Genomic DNA, 22,543 nt, shown 5'->3' with positions numbered 1-22,543 from the left:
TGGGCTGGAGATGACGTTGAAGTTGAATTTGATATGAAGTATTGTATTACAGACTGCATGTTTAATTGTTCTGTGTCACACCAGTTTTTCTTAATGTGGCGTAAAGAAAGCCCCCTGCAAGCTCGCAAAGAGTGGAAACGCACAGACACAGTTGCACTCTACATTGGATAACATGAACATACTAAAATGTGGAATTGACTTTACTAGCTTTTCCCTCAAATTTCCTTGAATGTTTTACTATTTTAAAATATCCTATTTTAATAATTCCTTTCATTATTCTTCCCCAACGCCTCAACTGTAAACTACAAATAATCAAAAAATGATACTTGGTCGTTATTAGGAACAATTTAGCGTCATCGTAAAGCGCCAAAATATATTTGCATAAAGTAAAATAAATTGCTACTATAACTTCACATCTACTAATAGAATAATAGCACAATTATCAGATGATGAACGCCCGTGTATTCTAATATTATCAATGTTTTGCTCCCTGTTCCTATCTGCAGTAAATCTGCCCTCTTTCCACGGCATTGGTCAGGAATTACGCAGTGCATGCTGGGTAGTAACTGTAACGTTCCTTTTGAGGTACAGAATGGGGTGGGAGGAGGAAGGGTTACTTTGTGAAGGATCCAATCATGAGCCCCTTAAAGGCGTTACCTTACCTAACGATTGGTTTAAGCGGGTGAAGACCACCCCCTCCGGCTCCGCGCTCGCCTTCGCTTTTACCTGTCAAGAAGCATATCGAAGGAGTGTCTTGTTAAGGGTAGCAACTGGTAAGAGAAACCGAGAAAACCCAAATATACACAATTTCTTTCTAATCTATGGAGTTTTGTTACTTTTTCGTATAACACTGGGTAAAATATAAGCAGAACCTACGATGTAAACTTTTAAGTGGTTGCAAACATTGCGTTTTCCCTCTGTTTAGTGCTGCATTGGCTAAGTTGTACGTTTTACTTGAATGAATGTTTTACGTGACCCTGTATTCGGATTCAGCGGGTTAGAAAATGGATGGATGGATGTTTTATATATGTAGACGTAAGGGTTTTTATCATTTCTTTTGAAGTTCAAAAGTTTACGTTATAGAAACGGAGCCAAAGTTATTATTTTTAGAACTCAGTAGAAAGATTTTTCGTATACAAGTTCTCCACTTCCTTTTTGTTAGTGTTCAGGCTAGAGTTTGGTTTGTGTTAAATCTTTACAGTACAAGTCTCCCCTCAGTAATGTTTTTGTTAACGAACTTCACAATGCATATAACTGATTGTAAAGAAGTGCACCCAGTAACTATTAATGAGAAGAGTATTTTTTATTTCAAGAAGGAACACCTTAGATAAAGGATATGGTGTAGCAACGTGTTCATCGCGATTTTGTTCTACTTTAGCAAAGTTTTTGAAAGTTCTAATTTGTGTGTGTTTGTCATATTTCTACAGTAATTTCCAGGCATACTGACTCATGTCGTTAGGAATGCTTTTTCAGATTTCAGGTATGTGTCTACGGGTGTCTTGGATAAAATGTACTTTTGATCTTGATATAAAGTATTAAGTATACTTTAGTATGTAAAGACAGAATACATGACTAACCAATTATTCAAAAACAAATCTAGCGAATTGTGAAATTAAAATATACGTAGTTTTAGGTATTGTATTTTTAACAAGATGTTCTTGGAAGTAGCATAATAGAATTTTTGCATGAGAGAATTTGGTGTCGGGAACGGTGTTTCAATAATGAAGTGCATGTATTGTTAAAGGGACCCAGGTATTATGTTTTGGTGTACAAACTTTCAAATTTGAATACAGGTAATACTGTGACTTCTTGTCATTTAAAACCTCTTCTTTTTTTCCAATGAATAGGCACAGAAATTCTGGTGAGTAATTTATGAAATTCTTCTACTATTCTAATATGTTAGATATTAGGTTCAGATTAATATTACAAAACAGGTTTGACTGCTCCTTACATGTGTATTTTTATTAAGAAGTAAAAATAAATTATGATTTTCAATAGGAGCTTATCTTTAGCTAGTGAAGAAAGCTAACATTATGGAGACTGTCAGGAATCAAGAATCTTGAAGTAATTTGACATCGAGATCTTATTCAGTTTTTGGTTGAGGAAATGAATGAACAGAATGTGCCCATTAATCTATAGAGAGGAAAAAACAAAGGAGTTTATATAGATAGATACATAGAGATGTATAATAAAATTGAGATCTATCTATCTATGTCATATATATATATATATATATATATATATATATATATATATATATATATATATATATATATATATATATATATATATATATATATAGAGCTGTATAATAAAATTGATAGATAGATATATGTAATCTGAATGGGCAAAGTCTGATCAGATGTGTAGACTCCCAGGTATATTATATTTAAAGTGTTTTATGAAGTGTTGTTAAGTCATAAAGCTAGGCCTTTCTTGATCCTTGCCAGTATGTAGTCATTTTATCGGTCCATGGTTTATGTCTATTTCATGCACACTGTACATTATTTAGCTGCATCATAATCTTTCGCCATTTTTGGCAGTAAACGTGTATCTTAGTATATCAGGCATCTTTTTTAGCTTCATTTTGGTTTCTGAATTTTTCACTAAAGCAAAATACCATACACCTTGTGTGTTTATAGAAACAAAATAATAACTTAAAAAAAAAAAATACGAACATGTAAATTTAATTTTATGTTTTATTTTTAATAGTTATGCTGTTTTAGGGTGGTATTTAGAAATATTTAAGTATTTTATAATTTAGTTATTTCTATTGCCTAGCATTGGTGCTGAAGTTTATCATCAAGTTCTTAATTAAATTTAGAGTGCTATTTTTTCATGCACTTGCAAGTGTACCACATTTAGCTTTTGAATTTTGAACCAATGTTAAAATTGTTTGTAATTTTTAGGCAGAACAAACTGACTGGGATGAAGTAAATCGATTACTAAAGCTGCATGGGTTTAAGCCAGTTCATTTGACAAAGATAACAGAACACCAAGGTATAGCAGGTTTATTTTTTTTAGGAGTTTATTATCTAAAGTTCTTTTTTCATTCGAGTTTTTTAATGATTAGAAGTTATATTAAAAGAAAAGTGTAATCATGTTTGTGAAAGATAATTTAAAAATGATATAGATATTAATAGTAAATACATACAGATTGCAGTATGTTCCATGCTATCAGACTAAAATATCCTTTTGTAATACAGAAAGCTATTCAAGTTTAATGACAGAATGTAAAATAATTTTATAATGTAAAAATCAGTATACAATATTTGAAAATCTACAGTATGTATTTTTTTTTAATGATTCTATTGTTTGTGTGTACAGTGTGCATTTCTCTTTTTTTTTGTTTTTTGGTAACTTGTTACTAAGGCACAGGCTCATGATGTAAAAGAGAGGTATATTTAACAAAACTATGCAAGCAATTTAAGCAATGTCACTCCCCATTGTTTCCTATGCTGGTGGAATTTGCTTATAATTTTGAAACATTTTATATCGCTCCAGCCTTGCATTTAATCTTCCATCTTTCCACACGTTTTAAATAATAACTATACTTTTGTGTAAGCTCATAATGTGGCTTGTTATAATATTACAAAAATGTTTTGAAAAACATGCGCATCGTCAGCACCGCTTTATGTATAAAATATATTAATGTTGTCATGCACATAAGTGGGATTTTAATGAATAATTAACTCACTTTTTCATAAGCTTAAGGTCATTACTGCATAATTTATTTTAATGATGTGTTATCCCTTTGGAAATGATTGGCTCAGTAATGTAGAGTTCAAGTAGGAGGTTAAAGTAGAAGCACAAATAAATGTATAGAATTTTAAATATTTCCTTCTCTTGAAAAACCGGCACATGATGATTTGGCCTGTTAAGTTTCAAGCAGGTGCAGTAGACACTTTATGGAGTCCATCTTTGATGTTGGATTGCATACCTTGTTTAAACTGGCTGAATTTTTGTGACCAACCTATTTAACATTTTTGATTATCCTAAGCTTTGAAATAAAAATCTTGACTCTTCTGGAAGTGCTTATATATTTTTTGTATGTACAGTAATGTTAAAAGTAGACTGTGAACATTTATACAATGTATGTGGCATTGACAATAATTGGCGTACAGTTGTTTATTTGTTATTAGACTAATTCAATCTCCATAAACTATCATTGTCTTGTAGTTGATGATTAGGGCACAATTCTGTGAATATTTACTGTATAAATCCAGGTAATCCCAAAAAGGATCTTTCTAGCAATTTATATATAGTATCATATTATATAATTGTGTATAAAATATACTGTGTAATGAGTAGAATGAAAGTGAATGAAATGATTTAGAATATAAAATTGTTTCTATTGTAATATATGTATGATCTTAAATAGTAAATAACCAATTATATGTTAAGAACATTATACTCTTTTTTTTCTCTTCTCCAGATGGATTTGTTCTAGATAAAAAATGTAACACAGAAATAACATCGATATTGAAGACTGTGTTAAAGAACACTGAACGACAAGAAAAACTGATTCAAGAACTAATACAGTCCAATATTCAACTGAAGTAAATGTTTTTGTTTTGTTTCTTGCATTTTATTTGGGGTGGGTGTCTGGGGGGGGCCATAAAGACAGTTCCCAAGACCCTATGTTTTTCTTTTCACTTTGAGATAGATGAGTGAGAGTGTGCGAGTGTATGTGGAAGTGGACTGCTGCCCATTTCTAGATTGGTTCTTGCTTTCTTTTTATTTTTAGGATAGGGTCTGGCTGTTAGCAACACTAACATTGGTATATTTGGGTTCAGAAAGTGGATGGATAGTAAATGTAATTTAATGTTATGATCAGTGAAAGTATATATACCTCTTGTTAGTAATTAGATAAAACAACTATAATTAAAGCTGATGTAAGCTGTATTTAAGTTATCTTTTCTTTACTTTTAATAGTGAAATTGTGATGAATTACTTACTGATAAACAAACAGAAGACTATATATTTTGATTACTAAAACAACATGTGTGAGCATTTTATGTTTTATACTGACTGATTGTCATGCTACAGACAGCTGACATGTGAATAAAGAGGTAATGATGATTACTGCTTGGTTGCCATTGTGAATCATGGAATAATCCTTTTGCAACATTATAATGGAGGTAAAGGAAATTAGTAAAGTGTCTAGATACTTTTATTTATATATATATAAGAAATATATATATATATATATATAGAAATCGTAAAACAATCCATGAAAATCATCAATAAATGCCACACATTGTATGTCTTTCATATTATGCACAATTAAAAAAAATAATCAAATTCAAACTTTTAAGCTCAAAGCTATAAATATTATGATAATCCATTTTTTATTTTATCAACTATTGTTATTCATTGGATGTTGTACAATAATGCCATTTGTTTGTGCTTTGTCAGTGTTTTTTTATTTCAGGAAAAGTTCTTCTAAGATGACTGTGTTGCTGCTAAATGCAATAATAAAAGCTTTTTGAAGATAATCTATATAATTATTATTATTTTTTATTTTTGTTATGCCTAATTTTGTGCTGTGGTTTCATTTGAACTCTTCTCATTTCACACTCTTGTCTTCCATTAGATAGTGTGAGGTTGTTTTCTAGGAAGTGACATTTTCAATTATGCTTTTATCAAACAGAAATGACGTTCAACAACAGATGAATCGTGCTGCTCGACAGTCACAACGTGCATCTGATCTAGAAAAAATGCAGGATGGAGTGAAGGCCAAGATTCAGGATTTGGAGGATAGTTATATTGCCAAGGCTGCTGAACACCAGAAAACTGTGCAACAGTTACAAAGAGAGAAGTCTGAAGCACAGGTAAAATAATATATAAAGCATGTGCAAGAAAACACTCATTTCATAGTAAATATCATTGCAGAGCTATTTTTAAATGGTCTTACTATTAAAGTTCAACATTTGCACTACTTTTGTTGTCAAGAAATTATATCTGTACTATTGCAATGCCCATCAAAAAAGAGAGGCAAAGCTTAGTTGATAAAGCCGTTTTCAGCCAGTGGTTAACTCTGTCCATGCTGCAGTAATCCCTTCACGTACCCGATAGGTACATCATGGTGGGCTGGGCTAACATACTGTTGGTGAGCAGTTTATTGCACAGTTACAGCAGTAACTTTCTGTGTGCATCAGACCGACCTTCCTTTGACTGGTGAAGCTCTGTCATTCTTTCAGCAATTTGAAAATTATTTTAGTTTGCTTTTTCTACTATTAAATCTATCCTTCTCTGCTGGTGAATTGCTCTCATTATCTGAGATTTGCACCTCCAAGATGATGGGTTAGAATCCATGTCTGTTATTATTTTGATTGACCATCCAGTCATATAAAGAAAAAGGATTTAATTTGATGGAGAACAATGTACAGGCAGACACTATCTTTTGTGTACTGTTATTGTTAGAACTTTTTAGGACTCCTAGACAACTGAAGTCAATATGGAAAAGGTTTACAAAATTGATGTTATTAAAAGAAAAAAGTATCTTGTGAGCTTTCACCAATCATCTGGTGCAGTATGCTAGTGAGGAGCAGTGCATCAGGTTTAAAAACATCTTACATATAGTAGAGGACAGGTGTATACCTAAATTTTGAATTAGTTGGAAATTGTACATAATACTGCAGTGGGTTAATAAAGAGTTAAAAATGAAGCAGCAAAGGAAAAAAAAACACTGTATAAGGCCTTTAAGACTAATAACTCCAATGTGAATTGTAGGGGATATGAGAAAGTGAGGGCAACCTTTAAGAAGGATATTAGGGAGGTTAGAAGACAGATTTGGAGAGGAATATAGCAGATAAAAGAAAAGACAACCCAAAAAGATTCTTTCAGTATTTTAGTAGTAAAAGAACAGTCAAAGAGGAGATTAACTGCATCAGGAATAGTAAAGGGGAATTAAAAGATTCAGACAGTGAAACAGCAGAGGCTCTAAACATACATTATTCTTAGTTAGGAAGTAGATAACCTCCCAGCAGTAACATGGATTGCCAAGGAGGTACTGAGTGATTTAGAAATTGTTGAGGGGAAGTATGGCATAGATTAAATAGACTGAAATCGAATAAATCTCCAGAACTAGATAATATTCACCCTCAAGTTCTTAAGGAGGTTAGTGAATACAAAATATAAACACTTGACACATATTTTGAGGAAGTCACTGTGCACTTTTGATGGACTGTAAATGGTGCATATTATCCCATTATAAAAAAAGGGTGACCAGGCAGATCCAAGCAACTATAGGCCAGTAAGCTTAGTGTGCATCACAGGAAAATTAATGGAAGGAATTATTAAGGATAAGATTGAGCAGCACACGGTAAGTACAGGAGTTTTACTGAATAGTCAGCATGGATTCAGAAGAGGGAGGTCATATTTTACTAAACTGATGGAATTCTATGAGGAAGCAACAAAAGAGTATGAACAAAGTGGAGCATATGGTGTTATTTATGTGGACTTTCAGACAGCATTTGATAAGGCGTCAGGTGAGAAATTGGACATCAAACTATAAGACGTGGGAATTCAGGGCGATGTTTGTAGACGGGTGCAGAATTGGCTCAGACACAGGAAGCAGATGGTGATGGTGCGAGGAACCTCATCAGAACTGGCCGATGTTAAGAGTGGTGTTCCACAAGGGTCAGTGCTAGGGTCGCTGCTATTTTGAATATAAATAAATTATTTGGATAGGAATATAAGTAACAAGCTGGTTACGTTTGCAGATGATACCAAGATAGGTGGATTGGCAGATAATCTTAAATCTGTTAAATCATTACAGAGGGATTTGGACAGCATACAGGCTTGGGCAGATTTGTGGCAGATTGAAGTTTAATGTCAGTAAATAGTAATCGAGGCTACACCTTATGAGAAGGATTTAGGAGTCGTAGTGGACTCTAAGCTATCAACTGCCTGGCAGTGTTCAGAAGCCATTAAGAAGGCTAACAGAATGTTAGGTTATATAGCACAGTGTGTGGAGTACAAGTCCAAGGAGGTTCTGTTCAAGCTTTATAACACACTAGTGAGGCCTCATCTGGAGTACTGTGTGCAGTTTTTGTCTCCACACTAAAAAAAGGACTTCGCAGCGCTAGAAAAAGTCCACAGAACAGCTGCTAGGCTGATTCCAGTGCTACAGGGCCTGAATTTTGAAGAAAAGATTAAAAGAGCTGAGCCTTTTCAGTTTAAGCAAAAAAAAAAAGATTAAGAGGAGACATGATTGAAGTGTTTAAAATTATGAAGGAATTAGTACAGTGGATCAAGACTGTTATTTTAAAATGAGTACATCAGGAACACAGGGACACAGTTGGAAACTTGTTAAGGGTAAATGCATTTGTGTTGTTTATGCTAAGTTCTGAATATGAGATCTAAATGTTATAGAAGAAACAGATTTGTAAGGCCAAGTGACATTTTTTTCCAATCGTAAATGATCACAAATGGATCAACTGTAGCCTCATCATCCCATTTTTGTAACAGACAGGAGTGGACACTAGCATGGTATTATGTTGGTGGAGCTGATCTATTTTTTTTTTAAGGTACAGTGCATGATAAGATACCCTTCAGCACACTGCAGTTGTAAAGGACTTGAGCATTTGTGTTCTTTCCGTTAGTTTGAATGTCTTCACCAGAATTGCCTCGGAGTAGATTTATTTCTTTATTATACTATTCTCTGTATACTCCAGAGGCCTGTTTCTGAGTTGCAGGAACAACAGGCCTTTGAAGTTTTGTTTTGTTTTTTTTCCCATTGATTTTCAGGGTAAGGAGTGACCTACCTATGATGGTGGTGTGTAGCCACAAGAACACAACAGAGGGGATGAAACTATTAATAATCAAGTTAAGGAAAATAAAAATCTCTGGCAGTCAAAAACCAAGAGAACACTTGGCGGGCTGGACAGAAGTACATAGTAGCTGGAGCATAAATATGAAATGAAGTTCTGTATTAAAATCTGTAAAGACTTAAAAACAATCATTATTCAAATACTGTTTTAAAAATTCCTCTATCAGATACTTGAAGACATTTTAAGAAATAATGTTGGATATTTTTGGAAGGTAATGGAAGGTAAAATTTCATCCACTTAGACATCCATAACAATTAAATAGAAAGGGCCAGAAGGTTCAACAGTGTAAAACATCCATCCATCCATTAACCAACCCGCTATATCCTAACTACAGGGTCATGGGGGTCTGCTGGAGCCAATCCCAGCCAACACAGGGTGCAAGGCAGGAAACAAATCCCTGGTAGGGCGCCAGCCCACCGCAGACAGTGTAAACAAGAAAACACTAAACAACTGCTGAAACATAATATCACCAATTCACACATAAAACATAAGGTTACCATCATCTAGATGAAACACAAATGTGTAGCCATTAAGGGTGACCTTAAAATACTTACACCATTTAAGCAATATTAAAATGAGAGGTAGCTGGATTTCTGTTTAAAAAGGTGTGAAAACTCAGGTGGCAGGATTTATTGGGTACTGAAATCTAGAAGGCATATTTGAAGAATTTAATATAAAACTGTGAATTTTACAGATCATCACTGAGCATCATCATAATCTCATATCTGAACAAGGAAAAGGTTAATATGTCAAGTATTGGGAATGGACTTCGGTTAGGCTGGTGGCTACAGAAACCTGTGGACCCACAGATTTGGAATCCTGGTCGTTCCAGTTGTGGATAAAACAAGAGAAGCATGATAAACCAGATGCTGGATTTGTTTCCACACCCCTGAAAGACAAAGCAGCAGAAAGCAGATGATCTTCCATTTGTAGTTCAGGCCAAAAACCTGCTGCTACAAAAACAAAGTTTAAGCAGCCATTCTTAGAATAAATCAGGTCTTTAGGTGAGGAAATACATGATATTGGTCTTCTTGCCAAATATCTGCAGACCTGAAATGAACAGAAACAAGAAAAAGAAATCTGCAAGTGGTGAGAAAGAGAGAAAAGGTTTAGAACAAATTTGGGTATACACAGCAGAACAAAAAAACAAGGTACTGGATATTTTGTATTGGGCAAAGTAGGACCAGACGTGAAAAAGATAGCATCAGGAACAATTGGGTACATTGAGGAAATACCCAGGTTAGAGGCCGAAATTTGACCCATGAGCATGGAAAGGCACTATATAAATAAAATGTATTATTAGTGAGTAGGAAGTATGGGAATTTGATGTGGCACAAAAAAGATAGTGGCATGAATGGATGAGAAAAACTTGCTAAATAAAGCAAACGAGTGTTACTTTTCAGTTAGGCAGCAGACTTGAAGGAATGCAGTTTTCACAAAGGGTTGTCCTAATGTGAGCCATAAGAGAGGCACCCGGCCTGAAGTGTAAGAACTGGTGTCAGAAGGGACATAATAAGAGAGATTTCTTTTGGAGGTTTCAGATTCAGTGGCATGGGATGAGACTAATTCTGATAAAAATAGATAAAGGAGCGTATAATGTAATGTAATTAAAGGCTGTGTTTGAATTTCGCATAAAATTTCTTAAAGTATGTAATACTTTTGAAGTTATTTGAAACAGCGTGAATTAGAATATCTATAAGCAAGTAGTAAAGGAATAGTTTGGGTTTACTAATATCTAGACATTTGAGAATAAAAATGATATTGTAGCAAATAAGCTTATGTTGTCAAACATTTTTTTGCTCAATGTATTCTTTAATTTGTAAGTAAAAATTAGTTTTAATTTGTAATTCGAATTTAGAAATATCATTAAAGCCTTCTGCATAACTGATTTGTTATGCAAAATATTTCTATATCTAACATTTGTGTAATAAATTATCAAATTACATTCAGTAGTTCTAAAAAAAAAAAAAAAAAGGTTGCTTGCAATTTTCTAGTTTCAGTCATTTTAAAGTATAGCAGTTCCTGTGGGATGTTTTTTCATTTGGCGTGTACTTTTTATTAGCTGTAACTGATTATATAGTTTCCATATTACTTATTAGTTTTCACTGAAAACACCCAGTGATTTAGAATCTAATATTAAATTCATGGTATGTTTTTGTTGTAGAAACGTTGTGAACTTCTTGAAGAAAAACTTTCTGAAAATGGAAATGTTATTTCTCAGCTGCAAAAACAATTGAATGTTGCATTAAATGAAGACGACAAACGAATTGCCAGACAAAACAGAATTTTTGAACAGTTTCACAAGAGGGCAGCAAGATCACATTCTGTAGCAGATCAACAGTAAGTATTTTCCACTGGGATAAATAAGATATATGGAGAATTACAAATAAACAAATATAAATTCATATAAAAACTGCAAAAGAATATTTTTGGTGTGAACATACCTTCATAAAAAGTATGTATTTTTTCTTAAACTGTAAACAAAGGATTATGAAATAAAAAAAAAAAAGAATTGATTTCTTGTGAATTATTTCCACAGGCTGCTTGATGTGATTGATGCTTATGAATCAAAGATCCATCATCAGCAAGTTGACCTGAGGTATCCTTTTTGGCTGTTTTGCTCACAGTCTCTTCTTCTTTATACATGGTGCATTTTCTTGAATGATTCATATTAATCTATGTCACATTAGTGTCTTATGGTGGGAATTTTATACTACAAAATTAGGCTATTAGCAAATTTCACTTGCAACATTTGGAACTGCCTCCATAGTGTTACCATAGCAGTTAGATGAACAACTTTTTCATAAGCAAGAGTGGTTTTCTGTTAAGTTTCTCTTTGGCTTATTGTCCCTGTTTGGAATAAATCATGTCAAAGCAGCAGTCAGTAAGGGCATCCCTAGCCTAACTGAAGAAATGAATGGGGATAGTAGCATGGAAGATACTGACGGAATGTAATTTTATTTAATAGGGTGTATAGTGTCTGAAAATATGTTTTAATCTTTTGTTATAGTAAATGGATGGAAAAAGCAGGTGGCAGAAATGAGAGAGTACAGTATGAGATTTCCAGTACTATATATAATGAAGGCAACAAGAAATTGGCAGATGGTACTTCAAGTTATAAAACGATTCTTAAGGTATTATTATTATTTATTTGTTTACTTTTGGGTATATGACCTAGAGCTTTCATTACTTGTGTAAACTGTTGCTTGGTTAGATCAGATGTACAAAGGTCTAATTATATATGTTGCTTCTTATAGTAAAGTTCAGCTCATATGTGTACTACTAGCTGTGCTGCCTGTCTTAAGACAGGTTGAAATCTAAGTAAACAATTTAGGGTTCAACGCTAATGTTTGCAGTGCACCATATTCTGTAATGCTTGTAGTGATAAAATGTATTACATCCGTCGTTCCAAAATATGGCACATCAAAAACATTTGTAGTAATAAAATGCATTACTACAAATGTTAGTGATTTGGCAATCTGCAAATGCGGTGCATATGTTTGTTATATGCCCTTCTATATGGGATTCATAAAAGCAGTGTTAATGTTTGTGACACGCCATTTGTTGGACTAATAGACCCATATCAACCGGATGGACATTCAGATACACCGACACTTCTGTTTTTAAAGGTGGAATAGGCTTAGCATACACAGACACACACATCGTGTGTGTGTGTGTGTGTGTTTTATTTATATATACAGTGGAACCTCTAGATACGATCACCTCTGTATACGAGAAATTCAAGATAAGTATGAGCGAAAAATTCGGATCTAAATACGAGCATTGGCTCGCGTAACGAGCCACGAGCCAGGCTGTGGTTATGCGTGACGCGCTTTCCCAATCCGCCTCGACTCGGGGATTCACCCAAGCTGACGCTGCCAGCCCGTCAGCTCACTCAGTGTTCCTTGTTCTCCCGTAGCGTGAGGATCTACGCGTTTGTGCGCTTGTGATTTCATTGTTTCGCTGTAGCAGTTCGCCGTATAAGCGTATCCAAAAATATTGCGGACATGCAGACGGAGAATAGGAGACGATTGCCCTCAAGAGGAGTACTAGGGTGTTGTACCGTGTTAGCCATTATGAATGTAGAAAGCCAAGCAAAATGACACTTTTATTGGCTAACTAAAAAGATTACAATATGCAAGCTTTGATTACATCTTGCCTGAAGAAGGGGCCCGATTTGCCTCGGAAGCTTGCATATTGTAATCTTTTTAGTTAGCCAATAAAAGGTGTCATTTTGCTTGGCTTTTCTCTACCCTCAAGAGGAGAGAGAGAGAGAGAGGCGCGCGAGCAAGAGAGACAAGGAGAGAGAGAGAGAAGAACCATCAGCTCAGTTATGATCACATGACGCTCAGCAGACAAAGTGTATCCACACTTATTTATCAGTGTAATTTGTTAGGAAAATTGATTTTTATGTTTATTTTTGGGGTGGAACGGATTAACTGGATTTCCATTATTTTCAATGGGGAAGTTTTGTTCTAGATACAAGAAATTCGCTATACAAGCTCAGTGCTGGAACGAATTAAACTCGTATCTAGAGGTTCCACTGTGTGTATGTGTGTGTGTGTGTATATATATATATATATATATAATTTATATAGGACGTCCCAAAAATGTATACACACTTTGAATGATTATAAATAAAGTGCTTATCAAACTACATCTAAGTTTTATCATTCAAATTAACAAGTCTGTCACACATTGGAAGGAGTTTGGGGATTAGGCAGAGTTTTTTTCCCCACTACCACTGTGATGTGAGGGCCTATCTTGATAAAAAATCTGCTGAAAAGATGGGATTGGGCGAAGAGCTACCATTGGATACTCGTTGAGTTCATCAGATCTTAAGCCAATTTTTTAAAAAAATAAATAATATAAATATAAGGTTTATCACACAAAGCTGACAAAAATCAATCAGCTGAAAGAAGCCATTGTAAGAGAATGCACCCAAATAATATTTAAATGAAATGATTTGTGATGTTTGTGAATCCTTTGGTCCACGTTATCAGCAGTGCCTGGACCCAAATGGCCAGCAGTTTGAACACTTGTGTTAGTTCAAAATGGTTCTACATTTGTCTTCTTTAATTTGAATTATAAAACTTAGATGTACTGTGATTAGCATAACATTTATATTCATTCAAAGTATGTATACTTTTTTGGACACCCTGTATGTAATAATATATAAAAGCACTCAAATTATTATTATTTTTTTAACAGTCCTATCAGGATCAGTTAACAGAATGTAAAGCTCAGAAGGAGCAACTAAAACAAGAAAATTTGAGTTTAAAAAAGGACCTGCAGTCACGGTGAGTTGTTTACAATGTTTGACATCCAATTGTACTCTAATTTGAAACAAACCATGAAGTGCAGCATTCTGTTTTGCTTGAGTAAGGGACCTTTTCTTGAATCAGTAAAAAAGCTTAAATTCCTTCCTGCTTACTCCCCACAAAATTAATAGCACTATCCATAACAGCGTTTTCCTTGTGTCAGTGAAAAAAGCTAATTTTCTGCCTGCTTTCTCTCCACAAAATTGGTAGGAGCATTGTCCTTACTAGTGGGGGCTAGAGTTGTCTGCAACGACAATATCCAAGAAGTATGGTGTAATTAGATCAGTGCTTCTAGCCATTTTAAACATGTAGGGGAACATAATATTATTATTCACCTTGGAGCACAGATTTATTTGGAAAGCAAAACGCACAGGCAATAGGGCACTGAAGATATTGTTAAATGTAAAAACATGAAAACAAAAACCATTCTGAAGATAAAGACGCTCCTCTGTGGTGCTTCTAATGGAAAATGAGCTGCTTTTTAGTCCTTACGCAGAGTAACAATATATACGCTTTATGGCAATAGTTTCTGCACATTAAATTTCTAGTGTTAGCAGTTAAACTAATCCATAACAGACATGATGATGGATCAAAAACATTACTGCTCAAATAAACAGAAACTGTTTGCTATGGCACCTATCCCAATGAACATGACCAGAACCTGTATTTGCGCAATTTTAGAAGAATAATATGGAAGAAGATGATCTGCTGTGGCAACCCCTAACGGGAGCAGCTGAAAGAAGAAAAAGCTGAATGTTGAAGCAGTACTTAAGGGGTTATTTGACCTTACATTTGGAATTCTTACTCCTCTTTTGTGTAAGACTGGTCATTACTGTGAGCTTAGGAAGAGCACCTTCACTCCTCAGAATCCACTTCTGTGTCTTAGTATACCTTGTTATATGATTGTTCGAAGTAAGCAACTGAATTTGAATATTAACTTGAACATTCCTAAATTCCACAACATCTCATCCACAATTAATGCTTTGCTGTATTAACCCACACTCAGTTTTACTGTTATAATAATCATCAGCTGGTTTAAAAAAGAAAAACAGCTTAAATATAAAAATTGCATACTTATGGTATCAATTTTTCTGATTGTCATCAGTATTACAGAAACTACTGGACTGTTTATTAGTTATACTGTTCATCCCTACACTGGTCACTCTTTAAGAGCTACAGGATGTTATGGTTAAGAGTAAGCAGGTTTGCCTTTTTTTCACTAATCAATCTCCTCGTCGTTTCATCATTTCTACTGGATAGTTAGCCAGTTTACAGCAGGCAGAATCGTGGCAAATCTAAATTTCAAAAAGAAAGAAAAAGCACTTTATCCTTCGTTTGAAATCTCATTGCTACTTATGATTGATTTTTGGTATTGCTAAACTTACTCAAAAATTATTTATAATAACAATATGCTCCAATATAAAACAAACAATTTACTCAAGGTAATTTGTTGTTGGGTTTGTTGAGAAGCCTGTCTCATTCAAACTATATAATTAATTAATAAATACTTTTTTGAACCATGAAAATATTGTGAGAGATGTAAATTAGACTTGGTTTACAACCATTAAAGGAGTTTGTATGAGTGGTTTAAAAGACTAACAGGGTCATTATTGTCACATATACCATAGTACTGCGTCAATACTGTATACAGTATGTATAATTTCGATCTTTCTTTTTTTTCTTTTTTTTGTTAATTGGTAGACCAACTGCGACTGAATTGAAGTTGTGCAAGCAGCAGCTGAAAAGACTAGAACGGCATATTACTCAGAGTAACATCGGGTAATTTCACCTTTATAATCTCTAAATTTAGACTTGTCATAAATAAATACATTACCACATATTTATATACTGGTGCCTTCAATATGAAAAGGTTAATTAATAAGAGAGTAATACCTTTGGATACAACATTAAAGTTACATATTTTGATGTTTGTTAGCCGGATTTTTCTGCACATAGTTTTAATTTCGTACCTATAAATGACTGCTTAAATATTAAACAGTTATTATGTAAAACACATTTAGAAATAATGTTGTGTAGGAGTTGTCTTTCAATTGGAGTTGAATACCTTATTAGGAATGCAAGCTCAAGCAGTATTTTTCAGTAGTAGTTGCAAAGATTTTATGTTTAACAATTAAATAAACTGTTAAAAAATTTATAAGGCATTACTGTGTATAGCTGATAATGATATTGTTTCTCTTAAAGTTTTAAAAATTACACAGATTATTAACTTCTCTGTCTGTGTAATATAGGAAGGTCACAATTTTTCAGCTACACCGTATGGCCCACATTTAGAGTAACCAGAGTATAACATTTTGTGAGGTTATCCATCATTACAGCACAAATTAAAATCAGTTTCTAAATTAAAGTGGATGACCATTGTTTTAACACTTGCAAACATTCCATATAAAACAATATGGAACACAATATATAATATTCAGCAGTAGTTATTTTGTTATATTTTAAGGTAATGTTTTTTTGACCTAAATGAAACAGAAAAAGATGATGTTGTATTTTAAGTAATTTGTAGACTTTTTTTTTATTTAAGGCCAAAGGAGAATAAAAAAGGAGAAAACAAGAAAATATCTGAAAATAATGAATATTTGCTGGAAAGTGAATACCCGATCATTTTAAAGGTATGTAAAAATGAAATTTAATAAAGCTGAAACTGCATAATAAATTTTGTGAGCAGCAAAACAGAACATTTATCTGTGAGTGGAAAGTAAAAGGATGTATTGCATCATTACATTTTTTTTTTCATTGGATGACAGTCCTGCCTGTCACACGGTCAGAGACATCACCGTATAAGGAGAAAGACAGCAATGATCTCTAAGTGGATCATTTGGTTGCTATCTTTGTCTTTTTAATTATGACATGAAAAAAGTCCTGCCAAAATTGAATGCTCAACACACATATGCATTTCATCTCGGTTGATGCTACACATTGGATTGCACTTAATTTTAGTAACAAACAATCCTTCCTACAAACCATCATAAATGACCAGATTTTAATGTAGATTTTAGCAGTCTGTTATTTGAATAATTTTACTTTTAAAACTTGTGGGCTGGAGATCTATTTCTTTTATAAACATAGTCCTTAAATGATGAAAGTAAGTGAACGTTAAGTACCGTGTTTATACAGAGTAGTATCAAGAATGCATGAATCATTATGAAACTGTTTTTTGTTTTGTTTGCAAGGAGTTGGGGATTCAGGATTTAAATGATCTTACTCAGTTTACAAAACTACAAAGACAACAGCTGGAAAACTATAAACAACTTGTAAAGGTAAGCTAATGATAGTATAATGTCACTATGCAATTAAAATTGCTAAAACCCAGTACTGCAATAAGAGGAAATACAGAAACATTTGTAATGCATGTAAATTATGGAAAGGCATAGAGATGATCACAAAATAAAATCTAATCCCGTATCATCCACTTCTTCTCTCCTGGATAAACTTAAGGCATTAGATGACTGCTTTGATCATAAGAACAAAGTCCGTTTACCCCCACATATGAATGTAAATAGCACTGCATGTTTATGTGAATGATGTAACAAGGATTTTTGAATGAGTTAATCTCCATAAAACAAGTGGTGCAGATGGAATTTCAATTTGCATTTTAAATGCCTGTATTGTTAGCTGGGTTACTAAGAGACTTTTTAATGCCTCACTTGGAGAATCAATGGTTTAAATCCGCTTCAAAAATCAACCTCTAATCTTACACTGGAGAATACAAAAGTGGATGGTACCAATAATGACTACAGAAGAACGGCGGTCACTTCCACTATGATGAAACACTTTGGGAGACTGGTGCCGAAACAAATCTAGTATTCCATACAGTGTGGACCACCTCGAGTTTCCATATCATGGCCCACATAGGATGCCATTATCCTTGCAATTCGTAGCATACTGGCACTTCTGGATAGTAAATCTGTTACGGCAGGTAATGTTTTATAGCTCATTGTGTAGTATAACAGTATCATCAAATTTTATAGCTAAATTCCCACTGCAATTGGATTTTGTACTTCATTACTGGCAGACTGTAGCTTGTGCAGAGTGGCAAGATCAACTCCTCCCCTCTGATCCTCATCACAGGCACTCCTCGGGGTTATGTGCTGAGCCCACCACTGTACTCATGCTGTGACTCTGTGGCCAAACACACCTGTAAATCCATAATTAAACTTGATAACATAATGTGAAACACTAGCCGTGCTACGCTTTCTAAAATCTAAATCAACCTAGGCCTCATGGTCTTTATTTGATACACGGTTTGATTATGCTGCCTGGTATAATAATAATATGCACCCAATTCATTTCCCTTACCGGCGGCCTTTTCTCTTTGGTTACAGCTGCCCATTTTTGCCGCTAACTTTTGGCAATGTACATTGAAGTGACCATTCTTCATTGTCTAAGTGTTTTGCTGGGAAAATGCTGCATTGGCCTGGTTTACTGACTCTAGCCTAATTGTGTCAGGGCTTTATTTTTCTCGATGTGCACATCGATTTATTGTTATTTTCAGTCATCTTTTGCCCACCATGTGAAATTATCAGTCATTAGGATTACAGCTATAAACGTCATTCACATGGCCCAAATAGGTGCAAAAAAATAGTTACCATGTTGCTGTTGTATAACATCAGACAACAGAAGAGGCAAATAAGACCAGTTTTCTTAATTTTAGACTCTTATTTGATATTTTAATATAATTTTTCATTTTTAGATCCCTCTCCTACATATTTTGCTCTTTCTTCCTAAACCCAGCAACTTTAGAAGGCAGACCACACTCCCATTTACATTGGTAGGGGTGTGACAAAGTGTGATGGTAGTTTTAACTTTGAAGTGAGCACAGCACATTAAGAAGGTTCACCAGTAACTTTTTGTCTTCTTCAAATGTCTAAAGTGGAGTCCATACTCTCTGGTTGCATTACATTCTAATGCAATACCTTCTTAGCTCAATACCCCAAAACATTACAGACAGTGGGGCTTAACCTACTCTTAAATGTAATTGGTTGTGTCTGACTATCAGAAAATACATATATAAAAGCTAACAATTTTGCTTTTATGATGTGAAGTGTCTTGCACATTTGCTTTGTAAATGGGCATTGATGTACCAGTGAGTAGCCAGGTGTTTTAGATACCACACTTGGCAACATTTGCGCTGTACTGTTGGCACATATTTTCAACATAAAGTCCTCCTTCTTCCACTAACTAAATTGGCACCTGCATTCACCCATGCTGCTGGTCATGCCTAGAGTCTAATGATGGGGATTTGTCCATTGTGTCCGTCATCCTGTATCTATTGTGACTCTTGAGCATACCCTGTGAAGCTGACTAGTTGAGAAGTTAGCTAATCAGCCAAGTCCAAGGTAGAGGTTGGTATGTTGTGCAGTGTATTATTACAAATTAAAGGACTACCTGATAATTACTTTCACATTCTTAGTCATTCTCCTATAATCATTTTCTTTCTGGTCTATTTTTAGACCTAATGGGTCCAGTCAGTTTGTGTGTAACCCATGTGCCACATACGTTCTGTAATGGGACAATTGTAATAAGGTAAATAATATCTAAAGAAGACAAGTAAAAATAAATAAACCTAACCGTACTCAGAACTTATTCTAATAACTAGCATCCAGTTAAAACACTAATGACCAAAATGTCCGAGTCACACTCAGTATGATTGGCAGAGAAAAGCAGGCTTTTAAATTACAGTGTAGATTAAAAAGAAAAAGTTGCATTGAATTAAAAATAAAAAAAACAAACAAAAATAACATTAAATTGTTAACAATTGGTAAATCATCTCAACCCCATACACAGAGTTATCCTTAGTAAGGCAGCATTGTTCCCAGTAAACATTTCTTTATGCCTTAGTGGAAACATTATTTGATATACAGGCAGTCCCCGGGTTATGTACAAGATAGGTTTGTACTTAAATTGAATTTGTATGTAAGTCGGAACAGGTACATTATTTTAAAAAATGCTATTGTTGACCGACTGTAACCAAGTGCTCTGCCAATGAATGATGGAGTTTCACCCCTCTCTGACCTTTTTATTATTTCTACTTTATTTTCAATGGTGATGGCTTTTCTCTTCTTTACTGTATCACCAGCACTTGAACCAGATTTGTGTTTCAGAGACATTCTTGAAGGGTGAAGAAAAAGTTAAGATGAGCTCTTCTGCACAGCACTGTCCACGCTATCACGTCGTCAACACGTCTGATGTACTGACAAGAGACAACTTTCTGCTATGTACGTAACAGTACAAGCAGGCTTGCTATTGAGAATGAATGTGGGCAGCGATGGGTGGTTCATCACCAGCCCACCGCACTGTCGCCTCCACTACAGTATGTTGCCTGCAGCATCCACCCACCGAGAATGAACATGGTACGGCCAAAGGTGGGTAGTGAATTGCCCCCATTTAAAAGGCAGCTATCCGATGCACACTTCAATGCTACCCCCCGCTGCCCCGTTCACCCTAAATGGCCTCTGTTCAGCCACAACCGGATCACCGCTTGCAGCATCGCCAGCTACCCACCGAGAACGAATGGGGCAGCCGTGTGTGATGGGCAGGCAGTGAAACCGCTTGCCGCCGGGAGCCGCCCGAGGGACACTACACTGCGCAAGCAGCGAAATCGCCCCCCTCCAGCCTCTGTCCAGCCACCGTCCAGCCACCGCTTGCAGCGCCCCCAGGCTGAAGATGACAGAGCGCTAGTTACCAAGGTGTATGCGTTGCAGCTGTGGCCCCGTTCGCAAGTCGTAGGTCGGATGTCCGTAACCTGGGGATTACCTGTATAGACAAATGTTTTAAAGGTTTTTGAATATTTTCTTTATTGGGTGCCAAATGTTTTAAAGGTTTTTCAACATTTTCTTTTTTTTTGTTAGGTGCTTAATGGGATTAAGGCCATTGTATATAGGAATGGAGTCTCATTTGAGTCGCAGAAGGAGTCCAATCTTCAGGCCGTTGAGAATGCCGATTATGGTGATCTCCTTCCAACTATAGAACTCTGGGCTGAGCAGCTGGCAGGTTTGAAGGTAATAATGGTAAACGTTTAGGAAGGAAAAAAAAAAACTTTGGTCCATATATAGTGCTTTACAGTTGTAAAATTACTTTTGATAAAGCAATATAATTATTTTAAATAGTGTATATGTATTGCAGTTAGACTTTTATCACACTATATGACCTTTGCTACGATCTTCACTGGCAGCACTCCTTTACATTACGTTAAGAAATTCAAATGAGTTTGATTCTCTCATAGTGAGTTGCAAGTCCTAACTCTTGTGTCTCTGAGAGTTAACAGCCAGTGAGTACTCAACCAGAAGTACAAAGCATACGATGCTCATAAACTGTGAAGAATAAGCTCAGCTTCAAGGAAAGAAGGAAAGCAAAGGGTTTTGGACTGTGCAAGCAGAGGAGAGGGCTGTTGAACTTTGACACCAGCGCAGATGTCTGTTCTCTGTTTTGTGTTTACTTTCGTACAGGGTGGTTTATTTATTCCAATCTGCTCTCCACTGACTGGCTATCAAAATGAGGTGACCAGGCCGTACGTTTGCCACACAATAGAAGATTTTGAAACTGTGCTGAAAAGTTATGAGAGAATGATGTATTCAGTCACCCCTAAGATTTCTAATAGTATAATTTGATACAATCAAAAATTTGGCATCTGCAGTTGTTCAATTTAAAATGTTGTCAGACTAGATGTTGTGTTGAGCCCTGTAGTGCGACACTGACCTTAGTATGTGGTATTAATGTCTGTAAATAAACATCCAAATTAATTTGATTTGTTCCAAGTGATTTGTAGGACATTCTGTCTACATACAGTAACCATGTTTTATATTAATAGCAACTGCAACATGCACTGCAAAAGTTACTGGTTAGATTGGATCCCTACGATTCAATCAAAAGAATATTTGACGAAAATGATGGGGTGAAGGTTGAAGAACTGCTGCATACTGTGGAAATGATGTTACAAGTAACTGAAGAAGAAGAAATAAACTCAAATGTAAGTTATTGATAATTTCAATTACTTTTTGGATTTTACAAAGGTGTGTTTTTATTTATTTATTTATCTTTTTTAAGGCCGAATTAAAAAGTTACTGAATAAATATTGAAAATCCAACACACAGTTCAGGACTTGTTTTATTTACCATTACCAGAATTCTTCAGGTTCAGCCAGACTGAGGATGTTTGCAGAGTTCTGAATAATTTTTTTAAATCTGTCAGTTTGTAATAATTTGGAATTATTCTTTACGGCACTCCAGCACAATTAAAAATGTTCTTGTCACATGAAGTGACATTTCACAAGTATTTTACAATCACATGCACTTTGTTAAGGACAGTTCCGTACTCCATGTATAACTAGATAGGGAAGATGACCTCTGGCCATAGGAGATGAGA

The 22,543-nt window shown here is 34.9% G+C and overlaps 1 protein-coding gene across 1 annotated transcript in view; it reads left to right on the top strand.

Annotated features, from left to right (window-relative positions):
• Positions 1–617: 617 nt before the first annotated feature.
• The window catches only part of cep70 (centrosomal protein 70), a 28,058-nt gene continuing 6,132 nt past the window's right edge, over positions 618–22,543 (top strand). Inside the window, exons 1-15 of the mRNA XM_039757290.1 lie at positions 618–773; positions 1,428–1,480; positions 1,848–1,861; positions 2,910–3,000; positions 4,436–4,559; positions 5,654–5,834; positions 11,002–11,177; positions 11,377–11,436; positions 11,848–11,971; positions 14,049–14,137; positions 15,860–15,937; positions 16,704–16,791; positions 17,353–17,439; positions 21,031–21,180; positions 21,990–22,148. Coding sequence (XP_039613224.1) covers positions 1,450–1,480; positions 1,848–1,861; positions 2,910–3,000; positions 4,436–4,559; positions 5,654–5,834; positions 11,002–11,177; positions 11,377–11,436; positions 11,848–11,971; positions 14,049–14,137; positions 15,860–15,937; positions 16,704–16,791; positions 17,353–17,439; positions 21,031–21,180; positions 21,990–22,148 — 1,452 coding nt within the window. The 5' untranslated portion in view covers positions 618–773; positions 1,428–1,449. The remainder of the gene's footprint in view (positions 774–1,427; positions 1,481–1,847; positions 1,862–2,909; positions 3,001–4,435; positions 4,560–5,653; positions 5,835–11,001; positions 11,178–11,376; positions 11,437–11,847; positions 11,972–14,048; positions 14,138–15,859; positions 15,938–16,703; positions 16,792–17,352; positions 17,440–21,030; positions 21,181–21,989; positions 22,149–22,543) is intronic.

Source organism: Polypterus senegalus, chromosome 6 (genome assembly GCF_016835505.1).
Source record: "Polypterus senegalus isolate Bchr_013 chromosome 6, ASM1683550v1, whole genome shotgun sequence".
NCBI lineage: Eukaryota > Metazoa > Chordata > Cladistia > Polypteriformes > Polypteridae > Polypterus > Polypterus senegalus.
This window is presented reverse-complemented; position numbering and strand designations above follow the sequence as displayed.